Genomic DNA, 20,255 nt, shown 5'->3' on the forward strand with positions numbered 1-20,255 from the left:
CACCTGACCTGCACACCTTTGTGACTGTGGGAGGAAACCGGAGTATCCGGAGGAAACCCACGCAGACACGGGGAGAATGTGCAAACTCCACACAGACAGTCGCCCGAGGCGGGAATTGAACCCAGGTCCCTGGCACTGTGAGGAAGCAGTGCTAACCACTGAGCCACCGTGCCGCCCCAATTGTACACTTTCTCCATATTCGACCTGAAGTGAAACAATGTATGAACCAATTTATTATAATCAGCCTATTATACAAGAAAAGCTATTAAATAAAGGTGTAGAATTGGTTAACATATGCAACTTGTAGTACAATAATATAAATGCTTGCCCCTCGAATTAATCCACTGGAGGCATTGTAGGGATTTCTCTCTGCAGAGATTCATTTCAAAATGAAAGTGTGTTTTTGGCCAATTCTTGAAGGCAAAGAATAAAGCCTAGAATGTCCTGAAGTCTTTTGAAAGGTGTAGTTATTCATAATACAGTGGTCACTAGGGTTTTGTCAGATGCTGCTTGCTCAGAGGTTACAAAATTCTTAGTCACTCTTCCTGAACTCACTACAACGGTGCCTCCAAAACAGGAGACTCAGGTTGAGCAGCTTGTTCTGTGGCGGGCTTTCCTGAACAGTAAAACCCAAACCTGCAGACATTGTTCAAGCAGAGCAGTCATATAACATCTCTGCAATCCTGTAAACTGAGGTCCATCGGAATGATGACAAACGAGAGAGATAGAGAGGTTCTGAAGGAATTCCTGTGTTTCAGGGCCCAGGCAGCTGATTCTCTAACGTCAATGGCTGCAAGCTCAGAAGGTCCTGAGCAGAGAATTAATTCTGTCCTGTGCGCTCAGTGTTAATAGGCGTGTCACCTTTGCCACACCGGAACAATTAGAGATGGGTAATATAGCGCTCACTGGCACTGAGCTAATTTTTTTAAAAATTAAAAATAATCTTTTATGAATTGCGCAGGAGAGACCGGAGAGACGGAGACGCAGGGAGACCAGGCCCCCACTGGTGTGGCAGATGCTGATATTATGGATGGAGAGACTGAAGCAGACACGGTGGTGATCACTGGGCAGACAGAAGTCCTAAATGCCCAGGAGATGCAGGTAGTCACCACCTTCCAACCTCTCTTAGGTGTACAAGATTATTTCTCGGCTGATGTCATCAACAAACAGGGAGGTTAAATTGAACTGGTCCAGAGCCTTGGTTAGACCATGTGCACAGTTTAGGTCTCCACCTCACAGAAAGGGTCTAAAACCACTGGAGACTTGTGCGAAAGCATACACAAAGATCATGTGAAATAGGAGCAGGGGAAACTCCATTGCTCCTGGAGCTGTGCTGTTGGATTAAAGCCATGTGCCATCTGATTGTGATCTCAACTCCACTTTCTTGTCTGTCGCCGTCTGCATAATGTCAATTGAAATCTCGAATATCTTGAACATGGCATTGAGTATATATTCGATGTCCTGGTCCCCCACTGCTCTCTGAGGGAATGAGAATTTCAGACTGACAACCCTCTGAGAGTCAAAGTCTTCCAGTACAGAAAAGGACCCTTCGATCCAACCCGTCCATGCAGGTCAAGTTTTCCAAACTTAAACTCGACCCACTTGCCTGCGTTTGTCCCATATCTCTCTCAACCATGCACCTATCCAAATGTCTTTTAAGTGTTTGACCTATCTGCATCTACCACTTCACCTGGCAGGTCATTCCTCCACATGAACCAACCTCTGTGTGACAAGCTTGTCCTTCCGTCCTTTTTAAATCTTTCTCCTCTCACCTTAAAAATACGCCTTCTAGCTTTGAACTTCCCATGGGAAAGACCTTTTGCTATTCACCTTATCCATGTCCCTTATGATTTTAGAAACCCTGTAAGGTCACCACTCAACCTCCTATGCTCCAGTGTAAAAAGTCCCAGCCTATCTCTATAGCTCAAACCTTCCATTCCCAGCAACATCCCTGGTAAATCTTTTCTGAAACCTCTCCAATTTAATAATAACCTTGTATAACAGGAGAACCAGAGGTGTACACACTATTCCAGAAGAGGCCTAACCAATGTCCTGTACAAGTGCAGCATACTGTCCCAACTCTTATACTCATTGGTCTGAGTAATGAAGGCTAGCGTGTCAAATGCCGCCTTAGCAACTGTTTACCGGTGGTGCAAATTTCAAAGCATTATGTGGAAGTTCAAAGGGAGACCCCTGACAGCACCCACCCTGTCAAGCCCCCTTTCCAGTTCTTGGGTATTTCAGAAAGACCATCCTCCTCTCAACTCCAATAAGTAAAGACCTGACCTGATCAACCTTTCCTCATAAGGCAATTGATCTTCTCTGCTTCCAATGCAAATCTGCCCCTCTTAAGGAGAGCAAAACGGGTAGCATGGCTGTGAGGCTGTAACCATCAGGAAACTCTGAGCAGGCTGGAAAGAGACCGGTGATCCAGTCCTTTCAGGTTATGATGGTGTTTGATCGAATGTGTTAAGGGAGGATGTTTCCACTTGTGGGCAAGTTTAAGTGTATAGCTAATCAGTGTCAGTATCCATTGGATAATTGAACAGGAGTATCATTACCCAGAGTGGTGAGACTGAGAAAGTCACTATGTCAAGAAAAAGTGGAATCATTTGAGGACATTGAAGAATAATTTATTGAAGGTAGCAGGTTATTATTAATATAATACAATTCAAAACTGCATAGGAACAGGCCCTTTGGCCCTCCAAACCTGCAACAATTCCTATTCCTTATTTCTATCCCTCTGTTTGACTCCTGGTCATGTATCTATCAAGGTGTGCCTAAAACATTGCTAACATGTCTGCTACCACCACCTCCGCTGGCAGTGCATTCCAGGCACCCACCACCCTCTGTGTGAAAACTTTTCCCTGCACTTCTCCCCTAAGCTTTCACCCTCCCATCTAGCCCTCTCGTTGTTGCCCTTTCCACAGTGGGGAAAAAAGCCTCTGACTGACTATCGTCCCCCATATTTTGGTGGACCAGGTCATAGAGGCATGGAGTACAAGAGGAAGGAGATTATGCTGAACACTGGTGAGGCCTCAGCTGGAGCATTATGTACAGTTCTGGGTTCCAAACATAAAGAAAAATCCGAAGTACATTGGAGAAGAGTACAGAAGAGGTTGAAAGCTCTAATTCTGAGGAGACCATAAAGCATGGGAGCTGAAAGACGCCATTTAGCTCATTGAGTCTGACCCTTCATTCAGTGAGGTTGTGGCTAATCATGGCTTGACAGCCCTTTGCAGTAAAGAATCCCACACATGCACTACCCCTGAGAGAGAATTCCTCCTTATCTCTGTCTTTAATATGTGACTCCTCCTTATTCTGAGATTATACACTGCGGTCCTGGACACTCCCACAAGGGGCATTCGATCTCTCCACAAATACCCTGTCAGATCCCTTGTTTCAATAAGCTCATCTCTTCTAAACTCCGAAAACTAGGCCCAATCAACTCCACCCCTCCTCCTCATAAGACACACCCTCCATGCCTGCGATCAGCCCATAGCGTGAGCGTTCCCTGGACTTCCTCCAATGCAGGTCTATCTTTCCTCAGACAAGGGGCCCAAATCGGTCAGTCCAGTCAAGTCAAAACTTCAGTCATGAGGGTTGATTGGAGAGGAGAAGTCTCAGTGGAGGTTTGACAGAAGTTCTCAAAACCATAAGGGGCCTGGGCCAAATGGATCCGGATCAGGATCTGTTCCTGCCCATAAAAGGATTTAGAATGAGAGCGCGCGCAGATTGAAAATAATTCGCGAAAGAAGCAAATATGCTGAAACGCCTTTTCACACAGCGTTTAGTTTATGCAAGCATGAATATAGACAGGTTTGACAGAAGGTTTACTTTTCCTCGGATAGGGCATGTCAAGACTTGGGGGCACGTTTTAAGATAAGAGGACAGAGATTGAAAAAAAAACATGAGGGGTGAAATGTTTTACACAGGGTCGATCGTATGTGGAATGAACTTCCAGTGGAAGTGGTGGGTGTGGGTACAGTTAACAACATTTAAAAGTCATTTGGATAAGTCCATGGATTGGAAAGGTTTGGAGGGATATGGCCAGGAGCAGGCAGGTGGGACTAGTTTAGTTTGGAATTATGTTTGGCATGGACTGGTTGGACTGTTTGCGTGCTGTTTATTCCAAGAGGCAGTGCAGACCCGATGTGCTGACTGGCCTCCCTCTGCAACAAAATTGTACGAAAAATGCATGAGGGTGAAATGAACAGAAGGATATTTTGGTAAGGTGGAGTAAAGAGGTTGAGATAAGCGATCACTAGTCTGCAGTCGTCATGCTGAGTGGCCTATTTCTGGGCTGAAGGTTCAAATTGGCTCTCACTCTGTATGGATCATGGCGAAACGCTATCTTTCTTGTAAGACTAACATACGAGACTCCTGCCTCCAAACAGCTTCCCCTGAGTCTACGAAACATCCTGGGTGCAGCGTGTTGGAGGGCGGTGTGCATTTTACTGGGCTATGCAAAAGCCTATTCCTTGCTGAGGTGCCTTGTCATTTGTGTTTCCAGGTTGAGAATGAGCTTGAGGATCTTATTGACGAGTTGCTGGAAAGAGACGTGGAGACTGTGAGCAGCACAATCATCGGTAAGATGGGCACAGTCCCCAGTTCGGAGCATGCTTGGGCACACTGTTTAGTTTCCCCCGAGACCTGGCTGCAGTACATGGGCCTTCCAGTTTCCAGAGGCTGTCTCTGTTCCCTTTCACCTGATGTGGGCGTTAAAGTATGCGAGCAGGTCCCAGAGCCATTGATTGGACAACTCTTTAGGTCTTAAAAAGCTTTTCCTGAAATAAAAGTATTCAGAGCATCCCTGAAGCAACATGCAAGGAAAAGAAAAAGTTAATGCACCAAATGTGTTTCCTGTTGGGAAAGAGTTTTGATGTCCTGCTCCTGGTGAGGAGCTTGCTGCAGTTCTAGTCTTCCGGATAAATCCGCCCAAAGACTCTGTTAGTGTTTTCAAGAGTCGTTAGGTGATGAGGTGAAATCGAATAATTGATTACGAGGGTGGAATTGGGGTGCATGGGTGACTGGCCAATAATTGGCTGCCTTTCGTTTCCCACTCCCGTTTCCCACTCCCGTATCCTGGAGAAACAGCCGCAGCAGACCAGTCAGCCTCTTGAGTGAGAGAAGAATCACAGACTGTGATAAAGAGCTTCCCTGCCCGAGACATTAAGCGGTATTCTCTCTTTGACAGTCCGGACCCACCTCGAGTTGCGGCCATTTAACTTTCTCCCCTTTGAGTTTTGAGCAAGGAACAACAGGTGACATTGTACAGGGTTGGGGAGGTGGCCCTTAGCAGAAGCTGAAAGGCAGCGGGGGGTTGCAGTGGAAGCAGAGAGGGTTTGCCACTGGTCAGGCCCCTTTGCTTGGCAGAAGAGCGGTTGGGTGAAGAAAGAGAGAGAACTTGTGAGGAGGGTCCTCTGAGAACTCCTGCCTCTGACTTGCTGGAGAGCAGCACGGGGGGGGGGGGCAACCTTGGGGCCAAGTGACTTGGGAGGTGCATAGGTCCCAAACTGGAGCTGTGCTTGAGAGGGGAAAGGAAGGGAATATCTGGGATTTTTTATATGTATATTTTCTCTATATAAACTTTTTCTTCAAATAAAAGTGGTTTCTGATGTCCGAGTCCTCCAGTCAGGCCTGTAAAGGTGATGTTGGAACGAGAAAATTTGCGTTTGCTTTCCAGAATGTTGAAGAGGTGATGTGTGACCCAAAGGTGAATGAGTGGCTGCTTCTGAAAGCCGGTGACTTTCACTGGTGTGTGTTTGCATTTGTGTGTGCGTGTGCTTTGGAGTAACTTGTTCCTGCTTTGTCCGGCTGTGTTCCTCTGCGGTTGCCCTGCACCTCCCCCAAAAAGCCCGTCCTCATGCCTCTGCCTTGAAACCTCGGCAGCTTGGCAGGCGCTTCATTCCAGTTTTGCCGCCACTCGCCCATTCCCCCCCCCCCCCGCCCCCACCATCCCATTCCCGTCCCCTGTCTGTTTTCTCCTCTTCCCTCCCCTCAACCCCAAATATTCCACCCGGCCCCGTGCAGAGAGTGAGAGGTGCCCCCACAGCTCTGTGGGTCATGCTCGGCATCCTGAGGTCCACGGTGCAATTAAATCGCTCGGATGTGCCTCAGTGGGACGACCTCTGCCCACTACGGCCGGTTGTTACAGTCCAAACCCCTTCCATTATTCAGGGGTGCTTCGAATGGGTGACGGAGAGCAACCCATTGTCAAAAGTTAAAAGAACAATTCAGGTTCACGTCTTCCTTTCCCCGAGAGTGGTAACAAGCGACAAGATCAGGCAGGTGTTGAGAATTAAATTTGTGGGCTGTAGCTGAGAGAATTGGGCTGGAAACTTTGGCCGCATTCTGAATTAAGTTCTTGTGTTTTTAAAAGTACTTAATGGGTGCCTTCTAAGACTGTACAATGGCACGTGCTCTGCTCAAAGTGCTCTACTTGAGAATCATCCCAGGCAACACCGGCACACCAAAAACAAGCCACAATAATTAAAATTGCTGGATGCAAATAATGTGGATAGGAGAATTCCAAATGTAGTGTAACCACGATTATGGTGTGTTGTGGAAAATGTAGAATGCACTGTCGTGGGCTTGCATTCACTTTTTCTTTGTATTTTATTTCCTTCCTCTGGCGCTACAGCTTGCAGAAGTACTGAGGATGAGTCCCAGGAGGATGTGTTGATGGATGAGGCTCCCTCAAATCTCAGTCAGGCGCCCACCCTGCAGGCTAACCGAGAAGGTACAACAAAATAAAAAAAAAAACTGTCTTTGCTGCTGTGCAGGAGGAGAGCCCTTAAACTGCCAAACCCTGCAACATCCTCCGTTCACCTAAGAGAGAAAGCATTTTCTTTTTCTACAAAAGAAAAGGCTTTGTGTGCGCGGCATTGCAAGTGATGGGCAGTGCACAAAGCTCTGGGACGAAAAAGGACTTGTCTTTGATCATTCCCCTTCCATCCACCTCTCCACTCTTATCGATTCTTCCCTCCACCACCGACTCTCATCCATCTCTCCCCAGTAGTTGTTGCATTCCTGCCATCACCACCACCATCATAATTCCTCCATCTTTCACCCCTCATCTCCCTGCTCCCTTCATTTACTGCTTTGTAGTTGGCCATGCAATGAGAAATGAGTCAGTAGGGGCCCAGGAGCAGAACTGAGAGCTATCTTGCCTTGACCCCCCTCCAAACCTGAACCCCCCCCCCCCTCCCTCCTCTGTTGCTTTCTCATAAATTTCAGAAAATTAGGTCACCCTGAAACTGGCCAGTGAGGGAAGGGGCGAGGAAGTTTAGGATGAGCTGGTTACCCCTCTCCTGTCTGCAGTGGTAAGTTATTACCCAAAGCTGTCCTGAAACGAAAGCATTAATTCAGAAGCCCGTGCCCTTGGCTGGAGCGGAATTCCAAACTTGCCTGAGTGGGCCCACTTGGATAGCTGAGACTTAAATCCTGATGGAATCTGCATCGGCAGTGTGGAACCAGACACCGTGCAACGTAAGACTGTTGAGTTTGTCTGACTTTAAACAAAGTGAGTGGCAAAAGTAAATGGTGGGCAGATGGCGCGAGATTCCTTGTTACCTGAGAGTTTGGTGGAATGGAGTCACTCCTCATTGCCGTAGCCAAGTGCCATTCTTGTGGCAGTCTCATTTACATTGTGGTGGGGTGGGTGGAGAGGGGGAAATACCAGAATGAGAATTTTTCATTTGGCTCTCAGCCCGTTCACGTCCCGGTGCAGGTGATTTTGGCACGGGCTTGTCTTCAGGGCGACAGAGTTTCACATGAACTGAAGTCAGTGGAAGGTCGGAGGTCAGGCAAGGGAGCATTGGGCCACTCATGGTCTGGAGAATTTCGGCAGCAGCTGAGCCAAGTTGGCTAGTCCTGGGCGTTGCCACAGCGTTCCGTGCGTAGGAGCAACTTCAAGGTCAGCTGCAAGCTCAAGGGCAGGTCAAGTGTGGCAATGACGTCACCAGCATTCAGAGACTGAGGGTGCAGACTGTGACTACTCACCACCATCCTGGTGACGGGTAAGGAGGAGCTGCAAACAATGCCAGCCCTTGCTGACCAGCACCCTGGAACAAATGTGAAGCTTGCCTCCCGTGGCAGCACGATTAATCTGCACGTGAATGGTGATGCCAACGTTGTTAGGAGACTCCCTGTTCTTCACTGTCTGAACACCGAGTCCTGCGGGAGATGAGGACTTTACTGCTGAGTACAGTACCTGTCCATAATTACTGAATGGCTGGGGCTGTGGAGGTGTATTCATAGACCACGGGCAGGCTGTGACCTCTGAATGGAATGACTACACATCAGAGACGGAGAAGGAGTGGAGCTGAGCTGCTACCAAATTAATTTGGAGGCACAACGCCACTTATTAAGGCCATGAAATGAGAGGTCAGCTGTATGTGCTTTGGCTCTTCCCATTCCCCCTGCCTCATGCTGTTTGTGCACTGCAGAGTTTGCAATCGATTGGAATCTGGCCCCACTTCAACATCTGTAGCAGCAGTGCCCCTGGACAGGTTGGTTTTGTGTGTGTCTGTGTATGTGCTCTCTCTTGCCAAAATGAAGCAGGAGTTACAGGAGGAGAGTTGATTTACATTACTCCGGAGCAGCACTACAGGAGAGCTGGGATGTCCAAGGTTGCTGCCTTTCCATCGTCCAGTTAATTCAAAACCCTGTATGACTGCTCAGTCGAAACCCGTGGAGCTGTTGGAAGAAGAGATTGGGCATCTTCCTCTGGGTCCTGGGGTCAGGGAAATTGGGAATCTTCCCCTGGTCTATCCCTTAATCAGAATTATCAGACCAACTGATCTCTCACCTTATTGCCTATGTGCAAAATTGCTACTGCATGTATGTGCGTACGTAACCATAAGCAAAATGTTTTGAGTGAATGATTAAACACTGCATTGTTAAACTCCAGTCAAGTTGATCCTGTCAACTCCACTTGCAACGAAGTCTGACGTCCCTGTTTAAAAGGTCTGATTGGTCACTTCACCCCTGCTGTCCTTTTCACAGATTCGATGAACATCTTGGACCCTGATGATGAGGAGCACACTCAAGAGGAAGACAGCAGTGGAAGCAATGAAGACGATGACGACAGCCAAGACGAGGATGAGGAAGAGGAGGAGGATGAAGACGATCAGGTGAGGAAGCACCTCTAGTCCGGGTTATAATCATCTTCACCCCGCCTTCATCAAACACCCACCCACCCCTCAAGTCCAGTCGGTGCCAGGAGCTGAGCAAGGGTGTATTTCCAAAATGGACCACACCCCCAACCCCAAAAGAAACACAAAAGGTGGCGTCCTTGAATTATCTCTCTCTCTCACCTTGGATGCCCAAGGTTTCTGGCTTGAGAAAATTATTCTTTCAGTTCTTCAGTCAGGTCAAACCAAGATGAAGGCAGCCTGTGTTTTCCATAATATAATAAATGCAAACATTCTCCCACTCACTTTGCTCCACTTACCCCAAAGGCCTGCAAAATGCCTATCTCGAGGTGCCATGTTTATATAGATCCATTCTTGTGACAAGGTCGATGCATAAATAAAGGCTCTGTTTATTGTCCTGAAAATGAAGGAGGCTTACACTGTCACTGATGTAGACCAGTCGCACTGAAAGACCTAGTTCAATCATGTAAGTTTGATCTAATTCTTAAGTAAATGAATCTTCCCCCAAAACCCACACCATCCTGAATTGGAGCAATCTTGGCCGTTCCTTCAGTGCCGCTGGGGTCAGAATCCTGGAACTCCCTCCCTAACAGGGTGCTGTGTCCCTACACCACACGGGGTGAGGGAGGCATGCTGCAGTCACCCAAGAAAGCAGCTCACCCTCACCTTCTCAAGGGGCAGTAAATGCTGCCGACACCCACGTCCTGTCATGGAAGTTTTAAACAAAAATTTCATTTCACTCGTTGACTGTCCACCACACTGTGTTGCATTCATCCCTCGAACGGGCACAGTTTGTCTGTGGAATGGAGATCAGAGGCTTGGTACTCAGAAGAGGTTGGTGAGTGCTGACGTGACTTTGACCACACTAGAGTAGGTGCCTACTCCACATCCACATGGGCAACTGAATGGGGAATAAAGGAAAGCAATGGTTTATTCATGGATCTGTGTGTTTTGTCCACTGCACGCACAGGACGATGAGGAAGGTGAGGAAGAGGAGGGCGATGAGGACGACGAGGATGAGGAGGGTTCAGAAATGGAGTTGGATGAGGACTACCCTGACATCGACGAGTCACTTGTCCGCTTTGACAGGGAGGATGACCTGATCATCGAGTTCGACAACATGTTCTCCACCGCAGGTAGGAGGCTTTCTTCAACAGCGGCTCTGCCTGACACTTGTCAGTCACGGGCTAAGGTTCACTAGCTACATAATGCAACTAAGGTAGTGTAAACACAGCCAAAGGTGAGGGCAATCCACAACAAAAAATAACTGGGAATACTGGCAACCTCCAGAAATGATTCAGACCCATCATCTCGTTTAGGTGAAGGGTCTCACTTGAAATGTTAACCCTGAGCTTATCTCCTTTCACTTTAAGCTGAGAGATTCGTGTTCTCATATTAAATCTGTTCAGACTGTCTATTCGTTCCGTCTTGTGAAAGGTGTACCACTGTCACTGTCTTAATGGATGAAATGTATGAGCTATCACGGCGGGAGGTTTTTGCTCGGTCAGCAGACAGCCTTCGGTCTGATCCCATGCTGCCCAGGCAATTCTTGTGGGTGCCAGGGCCTCAGGCGGTGTCAGGGGAGGGGGGGTGCGGGACAGGTGTCATGGCGAAGCTGTTTGTGCGTGTCTTTGAGATTGTGGGCTGGGTGTGTGGGAAAGCTGTGCGCTTCGAGAGGAAAGTTCTCGGGAATGTAGCTTTGCTTTAAGCAAGACCTACTCCCCCAACTCTCGTGTGAGACCAGGTAATATAATTATCCTGCTAGAGTGCCCTTGCCCAAATATGAAGACCAGGCTTGATGGGGTTTTGAACTTCCTTTAAACAATTGCAGCCACGGTGGCTCAGTGGTTAGCACCGTTGTCGCACAGCGTCATGGATACAGGTTTGATTCCACCCTTGGACGAATGTATAAACTCCACGCAATCTCCTTGTGCCTGCATGGGTTTCCTCCCACAGTCCAAAGATGTGCAGGTTAGGGTGGATTGGCCATGTTTAATTGTCGAATAGTATCCAGGGATGTGCAGGTTAGGGTGGATTGGCCGTGCAAAATTGTCCCGTAGTGCCCAGGGATGTGCAGGTTAGGGTGGATTGGCCGTGCTAAATTGTCCCCGTAGTGCCCAGTGATGTGCAGGATAGGGTGGATTGGCCGTGCTAAATTGTCCCGTAGTGCCCAGTGATGTGCAGGTTAGGCTGGATTGGCCGTGCTAAATTGTCTCTGTAGTGCCCAGGGATGTGCAGGTTAGGCTGGGTTAGCCATGGGAAATGCAGGTTTAGATAGGGGAGTGAGTTTGAGTGGGATGCTCTTGAGAGGGTCAGTGTGGAATTGATGGGCTAGATGGACTGCTTCCACACTGTAGGGATTATGTAATTCTATTAAGTGGGTAGATATGGAAAATGCTTTTGAGCTCAGTGATTGCACCAGACTTGGGCTGGGTGTGAGAAAGTGTGGCGTAGTACGTATTTAAAAAGTGTGTTTGCTGACCATGCCGATCACAGTTTGAAAACACTTGGGCTAACATCGGCATCCTTACAATTGTACTGTGCAGTTGAAAGCTGGGACTTGGCCAGCCATTAAGCCAAACCGCCCAGAATGTAGTCCTGACCTTCACTGAGGAGGTACGTGATTCTGACTGGCATCTCTTTCTTCTTGGGGAATCTTTCTTACAGTTGGAGGAGAACTAGGTTCATCTGCTTGGGGCATCCTGGAGGGGGAGGGTCTAGAAGGTTGTCCATCTGAGAATGGGTGGGTAACTGGCCAGTGTCGCGTTGTCGACCCTTGGCCTTTTACAGTTTGGCGTGTTTGGTATCTGTGGGGACGAGGGGGTTGGCCTTCTCTCCTCCACTGGCGGTGCTCCATGTTTTTGCAATAGCAGCCAGAGGAACCGAGTGTGATGGGCAGAAAATCTGGTTCAAAACTGTTAGAGCAGTATGACTCGCAATGGGTTAATGGTGCTGCCGTTTTTGGTTGGCTGTTGTGGGAGGGTCGGGCAGCATTAGGATGCTGGTTTTCATTCACTCAAAACATGGGACGGAGGGAATAGGATTAGTTAGGGGTACGAGATCTGTCCGGTCCCCTCCCGATATCCGGAGGGAAGGAGGTCGTGACTGGTGAAGGTGTAAGGGTTTATCGTCTGTTGATAGTGGCGTGGCAGGAGCAAGGAGAAGGAAGACTGATTTGGTTGGGGTATTCTTTTCATTTTGCCTTCCCCTCTGAGGAGTGACAGATGGAGTTTTAATTACTGTAAATGTGAAGTAGGTTTGGTAAAACAAAACAGGACATAGACAATTAAAAATAGAGGTCTTGGGTAGTGTGACAGAACAGTCACCCTAGGGGTTCAGGTACATAATTCTTTGAAATATCTAGGGTGGTTAAGAAGGCGTTTAGCACGCTAGTCTTCATCGCTTAAGAGAGTTGGGTACAGGAGTTGGGGCATCATGGATGTTGGTGAGGCTGATTCTGGAGTAGTGCGTGCAGTTCTGGTCACCGTGTTATAGGAAGAATATTATTAAACTGGAGAGGGTTCAGGAAAGATTTACCAGGTTGTTGCCAGGATTGGAGAGTTTGAGGTACAACAATAGGCTGGAAAGACTGGGACTGTTTTCACTGGAGCATCAGAGGTTGAGGGATGACCTTATAGAGGTTTGTAAAGCCATGAAGGGGATAGATAAGTTGAAAGCAATGATTATTTCCCTAGAGTGGGCGACCTCAAAATTACGGGGCATAATTTTAAGGTGAGAGGGGAAAGATTTAAAAAGGGCATAGTCAGACAGCGTGGAAACAGACCCTTTGGTCCAACCAGTCCATGCCAAACCTAATCCCACACTAAACTGGTCCCACCTCCCTCCTGGCTTCTAACCCTCCAAACGTCTTCTATTCCTGTACTTATCCAAATGAGGGGCAACTTGTTTTTTAAACAGTGTGATTCTTGAGTGGAATGAACTTCCAGAGGAAGTCGTAGATGCAGGTCCAGTTACAATGTTTAAAGGGCATTTGGATAAATATGTGAATAGGAAAGGTTTGTTGGGCTATGGGCCTGGAGCAGGCAAGTGGGCCTAGTTTAGTTTGGGATTATGGTCGGTATGGACTGGGTGGACTGAAGGGTCTGTTTCTGTGCTGTCTGACTCTTGACCGGACAGGAGGATGAAGATGCCTTGGAGGGTTTTTTTTTTAAGAAAAATGATCAGAAGGATTCAAGAGGCTAGCCGCAGAGGGGGTGTTATTGCTTGTTAGAGGATGGGGAGGCATGAAGGGAAAGAGTCCAAAACTAGACACCATCAGTACAAGAGGGTCAAACGAATCAGTGTGGGGAGAATGTGGAACTCTCTCAAACTGGGGAGTAATCGAGGGGAGTTGCAATGGTGTTTTTTTTGTGTGCGGGGGAGGGGGCGTGATGGTAGGTTGCGGGGCACAGGCTGGGAAGTTGGATAAACTCAATAACGGAATGAATGAAAGGACATATGGGGCGATGAAGTATCTGGAGTGAAAGGGGGCTCACATGGCGTCCAGACATTGGTGTTGCTGCTTGGCTTTTCTTCTTGAGGGTAGGTGGGGCAGATGAGTGGGGGGGTTGCAACTTGTGACAAGGTTGGGTGACTGTCGTTGTGCAGACCGCTGGCATTGGAAGTCTGTGCGTGCACACACTCTAGTTACTGATAAGCCTCTAACCGAAGCAAACGACCAAAAGCATGCGTCTGTGTTTTTTTTCCCGCACTGTCAGCTGATCCCTTCCGTGGAGACAGTCTCTTGGGGAGCTTTGGTGCAGCTGCCAGCCGTACATTTCACCTCCCTGTAGCAGTGCACGATGAAACTAATGGCAGTGACATCCATGGTAGGAAACTGATTGCAGCTTCTGTTCTGCTCACACCAGCTCTAGACATTAACTCTCAGTGGTGACGTGGCATAGGTCAGCAGAACGTCTGGGTTCTGCGCAGTGTTTCTAAATGATCGGCTGTCCCGGGGGTTGGGTGGTGGGTGTGAGGATAGTCCACTCTATTTGGCTGAAGCCTCTTTTCCTGAGCTTGCTTCTGGGAAGACTGTTGTCTAATGACCGGCTCACTCCACCAAACACCAACTTTCTCACCTTCTCTTTCTATTTCTCTCTATATTCCCTGTAATTCACTGGGCTTTGATTAATCACCAGACCAGGACAGTGCAGGAGTCGGCCAGTCGGTCCGTCGATTCCACGCTGGCTTTTTCAAAGATTGCTAGATTAGTCCCCCACTCCCTGGCTCTCTGTCCCCCGCTAACCCTGAATTTTTTCTCTTCTGATTCCCCTTTGCAGTTTACCAGCCTGTCTTACAACTTATTTCAAACTCGAGCCTTTTTTTGCTTGTCACCTCTGCTTCGTTTGCCCCACATTTCAAATCTGTGGCCTCTGCCACCAAAGACCATTCCTGTTTGTTTCCTTATCACTGCACTCTCTTCCTTTCGAAGACATAAGTTGTGGTGATCGTTTCTCCTGCCCTCCCAACCAATTGGCTTGTTCAGATTTGAAACTGGCACTAATTGCAATCCAGGAGTGTACTAGATGTTTTGACTGCGCTTGCTGGAATCTCTGCTGCCATTACTGAACTTTATAGCTGGTCAGTTTAAGAGATTGGCGATGACCTATTTGCCTTTGGGGAAAACCCAGTGATGCCAAGCTGAAGGGATTGGTATCGGTTGAAGTAGCTGTCTGTGACAGCACCGTTTCTTGTGCAGTGTGAGATTGTGTCACTGTTGACCCCTTCAGGATGAACCAAGGTCTATGTCGCAGACATCATTAAAAGACTAATGCTCTTTAAGTGCAGTTGTTTTCCCCAGTGAGGGCAGTCAGTTAGGAAAGGCGGGGAGCAGACAGAAGTTTGTATTGAGCTATGAACAGTAGTTGTGGAAGGCACAGTGTATAGTTTGGCTCAGGAATGCACCAAGTCATTAATGCTGTTTTGGAGTGTCAGGGCAGACCTGATGGGCTGATTGGCCGCCTCATGCACCATGTCACTGATCGAGTCATAGAGCTGTACAGCACGGATACAGACCCTTCGACCCAACTCATCCATGCCGACCTGATATCCTAAATTGATCTAGTCCCATTTGCCAGCATTTGGCCCATATCCCTCTAAACCCTCCCAATTCATGTACCATCCAGATGCCTTTTAAATGTTGTCGTTGTACCAGCCTTCATCACCATCTCTGGTAACTCTTTCAATACGTGCACCACCCTCTGCGTGGAAAAGTTGCCCCTTAGGTCCCTTTTAAATCTTCCTCTCCCCACCTTAAACCTATGCTTTCTAGTTTTGGGCTCCCCTACCCTGGGGGAAAAGACCTTGACTATTCACCCTATCCATGCGCCTCGTGATCGTAGAAATCTCTATAAGGTTGCCCCCCTCAGTGTCCGAAGCTCCAGGGAAAACAGCCCCAGCCTATTCAACCTTTTCCATAGCTCAAATTTCCCAACCCTGGCAACATCCTTTAAATCTTTCTGAACCCTTTCAAGTTTCACAACCTCTTTCCTACAAGCAGGGAGACCAGAATTGGTGAGGCCAGGTTTGGAAAACTGCGTTCCATGTCCAGCACAGCCACAATGTGACCTCCCAACTCCAACAGTCAATGCATTGACTTCTGTAACTCCTGCTTCCTGCCGATCAGTCAATATTAACTGGCATTATAAAACAGCAATGTCAGAAACTACCCGAGACCTGCCTGAATGTGGCCGTCTCGCCCTGCAGGATAGGCAGGAGTGCGTTCAGTTGGTTTGTGGAGTCGAAAGTTGTGGTGCTGGAAAAGCGCAGCAGGTCAGGCAGCATCTGAGGAGCAAGAGTGTCAACATTTCGAGCATAAGCCCTTCATCAGGAATCGGTGTGACGTCAACAATGTGCATTCAATTTCCTGCACTGGCTGAGGTGACCACGAAGAATTCCCCTCCTCCCCTCGCCTGAGGTGTGGTAATGCTCCGAGTAACCGTGTCTTGAATGAGAGCGAGCAGTCAGATTTCTGCAGGTGTCTTATGGCCAGCTGGGTTTCCCTTGACCCCCGTCTCATACTGTCGCCAGCAGGCCACATCTTTCTCCAGAACCTATGCCAGCAGATGAGGTTCTGTGATGGAATCTGCAGCTTGTTAGCCAATTGTGCAACTGTGATGAGGCAAGATAGGTGGGTGCTGCCTGGTCACCTGAATTGCTTCTGAGAGTTACCACTCCCAGATCTTGCAAAACTGATGTTTTCAAATTGGCAATCTGTTAGAATGTTTTTAAGCAGGCTATTTCACAGGATGTGGGGACGTTTGTTACCCATCGCCACTTGCCACCCATCTGGGCAAGTGGAGAGCATGCCATCCTAAACGAAACCGTGCAGATGGTGCGCAAACATTGGGTTGTCAGGTGGCCAAGAGTTGAGTTGTTTGCTGCAGGATTCCTAGCCTTGGACTTGCACCCGGTTCGCTGGGGGTGAGGGAGGGAGTGGGTTCAGTTTCCAGAAAGGTGGAAGAGTTGGCGGCCAGCCAGGAAGGTCGGAGGGGACACCGAGCACCATTGATTGCAGGATCACTCTGGGTGAGTGCAGAACTAGGAGGCACTGCTGAAAAGTTAGGCTTCGGCCTTTTAAGGTGAGGAGGAATTCTTTTGTGAATTTGGAGCACAGCCTCAGAAGGTGGGGAGGCCAGTGTTGTTGACACTAAGCGAATACTGACTGGGCATTGGTTGAAAGTGGATTGTGGTGTGCCTGCTGCGGGATTTCACCTAAAGCTAAGAGCTGGGACATAGTGACCAGTTATTCCCAAGTTGTTCCTCCCAACAGCCTTGCGCATGGCTGTGTCTGACAGCTGCAGTTTCCTGGGGCGAAGCATAGTAAACAGCTCTGAGTTCAGACCTGGGACTGTTCCTTCTCGGTTTTGGCCTCTCTTGTCTGTGCGATGAGAAACTCTCAACAGCTGCGTTGTTGTGGGACCATCTCATTATTAAAACAGGGGTCAGGTGAGCATTGTGAATTAGTGCCAGTTTGATAACAAGCACGAGTTGAACTGATTAAACGTTTGGAGAGATCTGACTAAATTTATTTGGTGTGCTTTTGGTACTTAAATCCGCCATTAATCAGTTGTAGTTTGGGCAAAGTCATTCTCTCTGTAATATCCTAATGTGGAGGGATCCCAGTTTCCTCCCGATGTCTTTTAACAGTACCTTTGTTTCCACTTTGGGACATGTCCCGCTCAGGTATGTCGATACAGAACAATCTCGATTATCCAAACATCAGTTATCCAAATTTTGGATTGTCCAAACACACTCTCAAGGTCCCATAAATGCTTCCATTGTTTATGAACAGATCAGTTATCCGAACAAAATACTCCCTGCCCGACTCGTTCGGATAATTGAGGTTGTACTGTGTATCCATTTTATTCCAATCTTCTCAATGCTTTCACCGAATCAGTTCAGTGTGAGAGGGGGGATGTGTGTGTTTTCAAACACTTGCCATCCATTCCAGTGAAACTGAAACATAACTTGCTTGCTCTCAGCGCTCTTCTGTTTCTGACACCCTGGGTTTCGCAATTTTTCGGCCTGTCCTTTCTTATCTTCGCTACTGTGTTTTCGCTCCCGTCTTGCACCTGCCTGACTTCCCTTATTTTGCCATCCTCCGCTTCTCCTTCACGGGGTCTGACTGACTGTGGAAAGGCCAGACGACCTAAATAACTTGTGTCTCAACCCATCGGTGCTATGCTACGTGCCTCCCCACCCCCAAATCTACCTGGCGATACTCATAAACTTGAGGCTTTTGCAAAACATGATCATCTCCCATGACTACGCAATGCAGTTATGAGAAATGTTAAATGTGGACACTTTGAGAGGTCTGATTTCACCTCCCCCTCCTTCCCCAAACCGTGTGTAGCTTTACTTTAGTAACACTGCGTATTAGAGGTGCGAGTGACGGAAATTTCACTATCAGGACACGTTTCCAGGTGAAGGGGCCACTCTGGCTTAAAAACAAAGTCGCTGCAAAGGGGCCTTGTCCAAGTTTGACATTTAGTTTTGAAAAAGAACAGAAGCTTCCAATGTGCATCCATCCCAGATCAGAGGGACCGTAGCTAAGTTTCTGAAAAGACGTCAGCGTTCCAGTCACCCAGAGGCCTCCGGGCAGATGTTTTTATGGCTGTTGGAGCCTTGTATCTGCGTTAGCCCAAGTCTCTGTTGTAACTGATCCAGCTGCAGATCTCAGCTGGCTTCCCCACTCTGCAAGTAGTGAAAAGCTCCTGAGCCCATTGATGAGAAGCACAGAGGGCCCAGGAAGTGCAGGGGTGCCTGCAGTTTATCGCGTGCAGTTGGACAAGACCCCTTGGACTTGGAAAGTTCACTCTCACTAAATGTTGATGTGTGTTTAAAAGCATGCCTGGCCTTTTGACTGCTCTGTTTTCTCTCGGAAGTGGGGGAGTGTTCGAGGGAGTCTCTCTCAGACTTGCATCTGCCTCACTAAGTATGTAGTGTTTCTCGGGACTGAGCACTCGTCTCCCTACCCATTGGTTTTGGAGGCTGCTGCCTTGGCCAGTGCCTGTCCCCTCAGCTCCTCTCCTTTTACTTTCTGCCCTTGCTGTTTCATTTGGTGATTTTTGTTTCCAAACTCCTTCGCAATGGGCAATGCCTTGGCTGACTTTTGGTATGAAAGACTGAGGTGCTCAGGCAGGTTGCGCCTGGTTGCTCGAGGGGATTCTCGCCGAGGGTGTAAGTCCCGTTCAGAGGAAACGCTACAAGTGCAGGAGGCAGATGTTCGGCGATGCTCCACAATGGGCCTTGGTAGACTGTATCCAGTCTTGGTGTGCTTGATGTCCCAGCCATGATGAAGGAATGCAGTGTGAAGCCACTGGAGGCAGTCCCATTCAGTACTTCCCAGCTGGCTTCTCATTCCCAGCAGAGCAGTTGGGGAAGGGCTAACAGGATAACTTCAGTTAGAAAGCTAACCATTCATCTCTTGAACATGGGTTTAAACCCATCACAGCTGGGGTGGTAAAGTGCTCCCCTTTGCTTGGGTAGCTCCCTCTCACCCTCTGCTGCACGTGCTTGCCTCCTTTCTCTCCAGCAGCAAGGATGTAAATGTTCTTAGGCAAAAATGGTAATCCCATTCCAGGGGAGTTTGGGGACAGTGTAGAGGGAGCTTTACTCTGTATCTAACCCCGTGCTGTCCCTGTCCTGGGAGTGTTTGATGTGGACAGTGTAGGGTGAGCTTTACTCTGTATCTAACCCTGTGCTGTCCCTGTCCCTGGGAGTGTTTGATGGGGGGGACAGTGTAGAGGGAGCTTTACTCTGTATCTAACCCCGCGCTGTCCCTGTCCCTGGGAGTGTTTGATGTGGACAGTGTAGAGTGAGCTTTACTCTGGATCTAAGCCCTGTGCTATCCCTCTCCTGGGAGGGTTTGGCTGTGAATGTTTGGGGACATGGTAGAAGAAGCTTCACGGTCTAGCTAATGGGCAGGTGTTTATTTAGCCAACACTGATATCCCTCAGTTTGCTTCCCCCGCTTCCACCTAAGCCCTTGCGCACAGCAGGAGTGATTCTGTTGCAAATTGTGGCAATGTGTGTGGGTACTACAGGCCAACTGTGTGGTTCTGTCTCTTCAAACAGTGACTAGTTGCACCTTCGGATTGGAACAAGCATTTAGAGTTAGTCTTTGAACTGCTCTGTCTCCCCCTCTCCCCCCCCCCCCCCCCCCTCAGCCCGATTTTAGCCAGTTCATTGTGAAGATGCTCATGAATCTCCGATTCCTTTCTAATGTTTCGCTACTTTTCCCCAGCGGATATACCCCCTGCCCCAGGTAACATTCCAGCCACGCACCCCCTCATGGTTCGGCATGCGGATCACAGCGCACTGACGCTGGGCACAGGATCCTCCACCACCAGGCTCACGCAGGGCATCGGGCGCAGTCAGCGGGCAATACGGCCGTTCGCTGCCAATACTGGCCACACCATCCACGTCCACTACCCTGGGAACAGGCAGCCCAACCCTCCACTCATCCTGCAAAGGTAAAAGAATGGAAGGGTGGGTCAGCACTGAGGGAGCGGGTACTGTCAGGGTAGGCGGACGAGGGGTGGTCAGGGCCAAGGGAACGAGTGCTGTCATTGGCAGGGGGGGGGGAGGAATC

The 20,255-nt window shown here is 48.6% G+C and overlaps 1 protein-coding gene across 13 annotated transcripts in view; it reads left to right on the forward strand.

Annotated features, from left to right (window-relative positions):
• The window catches only part of huwe1 (HECT, UBA and WWE domain containing E3 ubiquitin protein ligase 1), a 218,386-nt gene that overhangs the window by 144,007 nt on the left and 54,124 nt on the right, over nt 1–20,255 (forward strand). For 10 of the 13 annotated variants that reach the window (XM_043680060.1, XM_043680068.1, XM_043680065.1 and 7 more), the window contains 7 exons: nt 962–1,101; nt 4,514–4,589; nt 6,644–6,742; nt 9,010–9,137; nt 10,129–10,294; nt 13,877–13,987; nt 19,908–20,136. In XM_043680060.1, the coding sequence (XP_043535995.1) occupies nt 962–1,101; nt 4,514–4,589; nt 6,644–6,742; nt 9,010–9,137; nt 10,129–10,294; nt 13,877–13,987; nt 19,908–20,136 (949 nt within the window). The remainder of the gene's footprint in view (nt 1–961; nt 1,102–4,513; nt 4,590–6,643; nt 6,743–9,009; nt 9,138–10,128; nt 10,295–13,876; nt 13,988–19,907; nt 20,137–20,255) is intronic. The other 3 variants (XM_043680072.1, XM_043680073.1, XM_043680071.1) reach the window with 2 other exon arrangements.

This window comes from Chiloscyllium plagiosum, chromosome 39 (genome assembly GCF_004010195.1).
Source record: "Chiloscyllium plagiosum isolate BGI_BamShark_2017 chromosome 39, ASM401019v2, whole genome shotgun sequence".
Lineage (NCBI taxonomy): Eukaryota > Metazoa > Chordata > Chondrichthyes > Orectolobiformes > Hemiscylliidae > Chiloscyllium > Chiloscyllium plagiosum.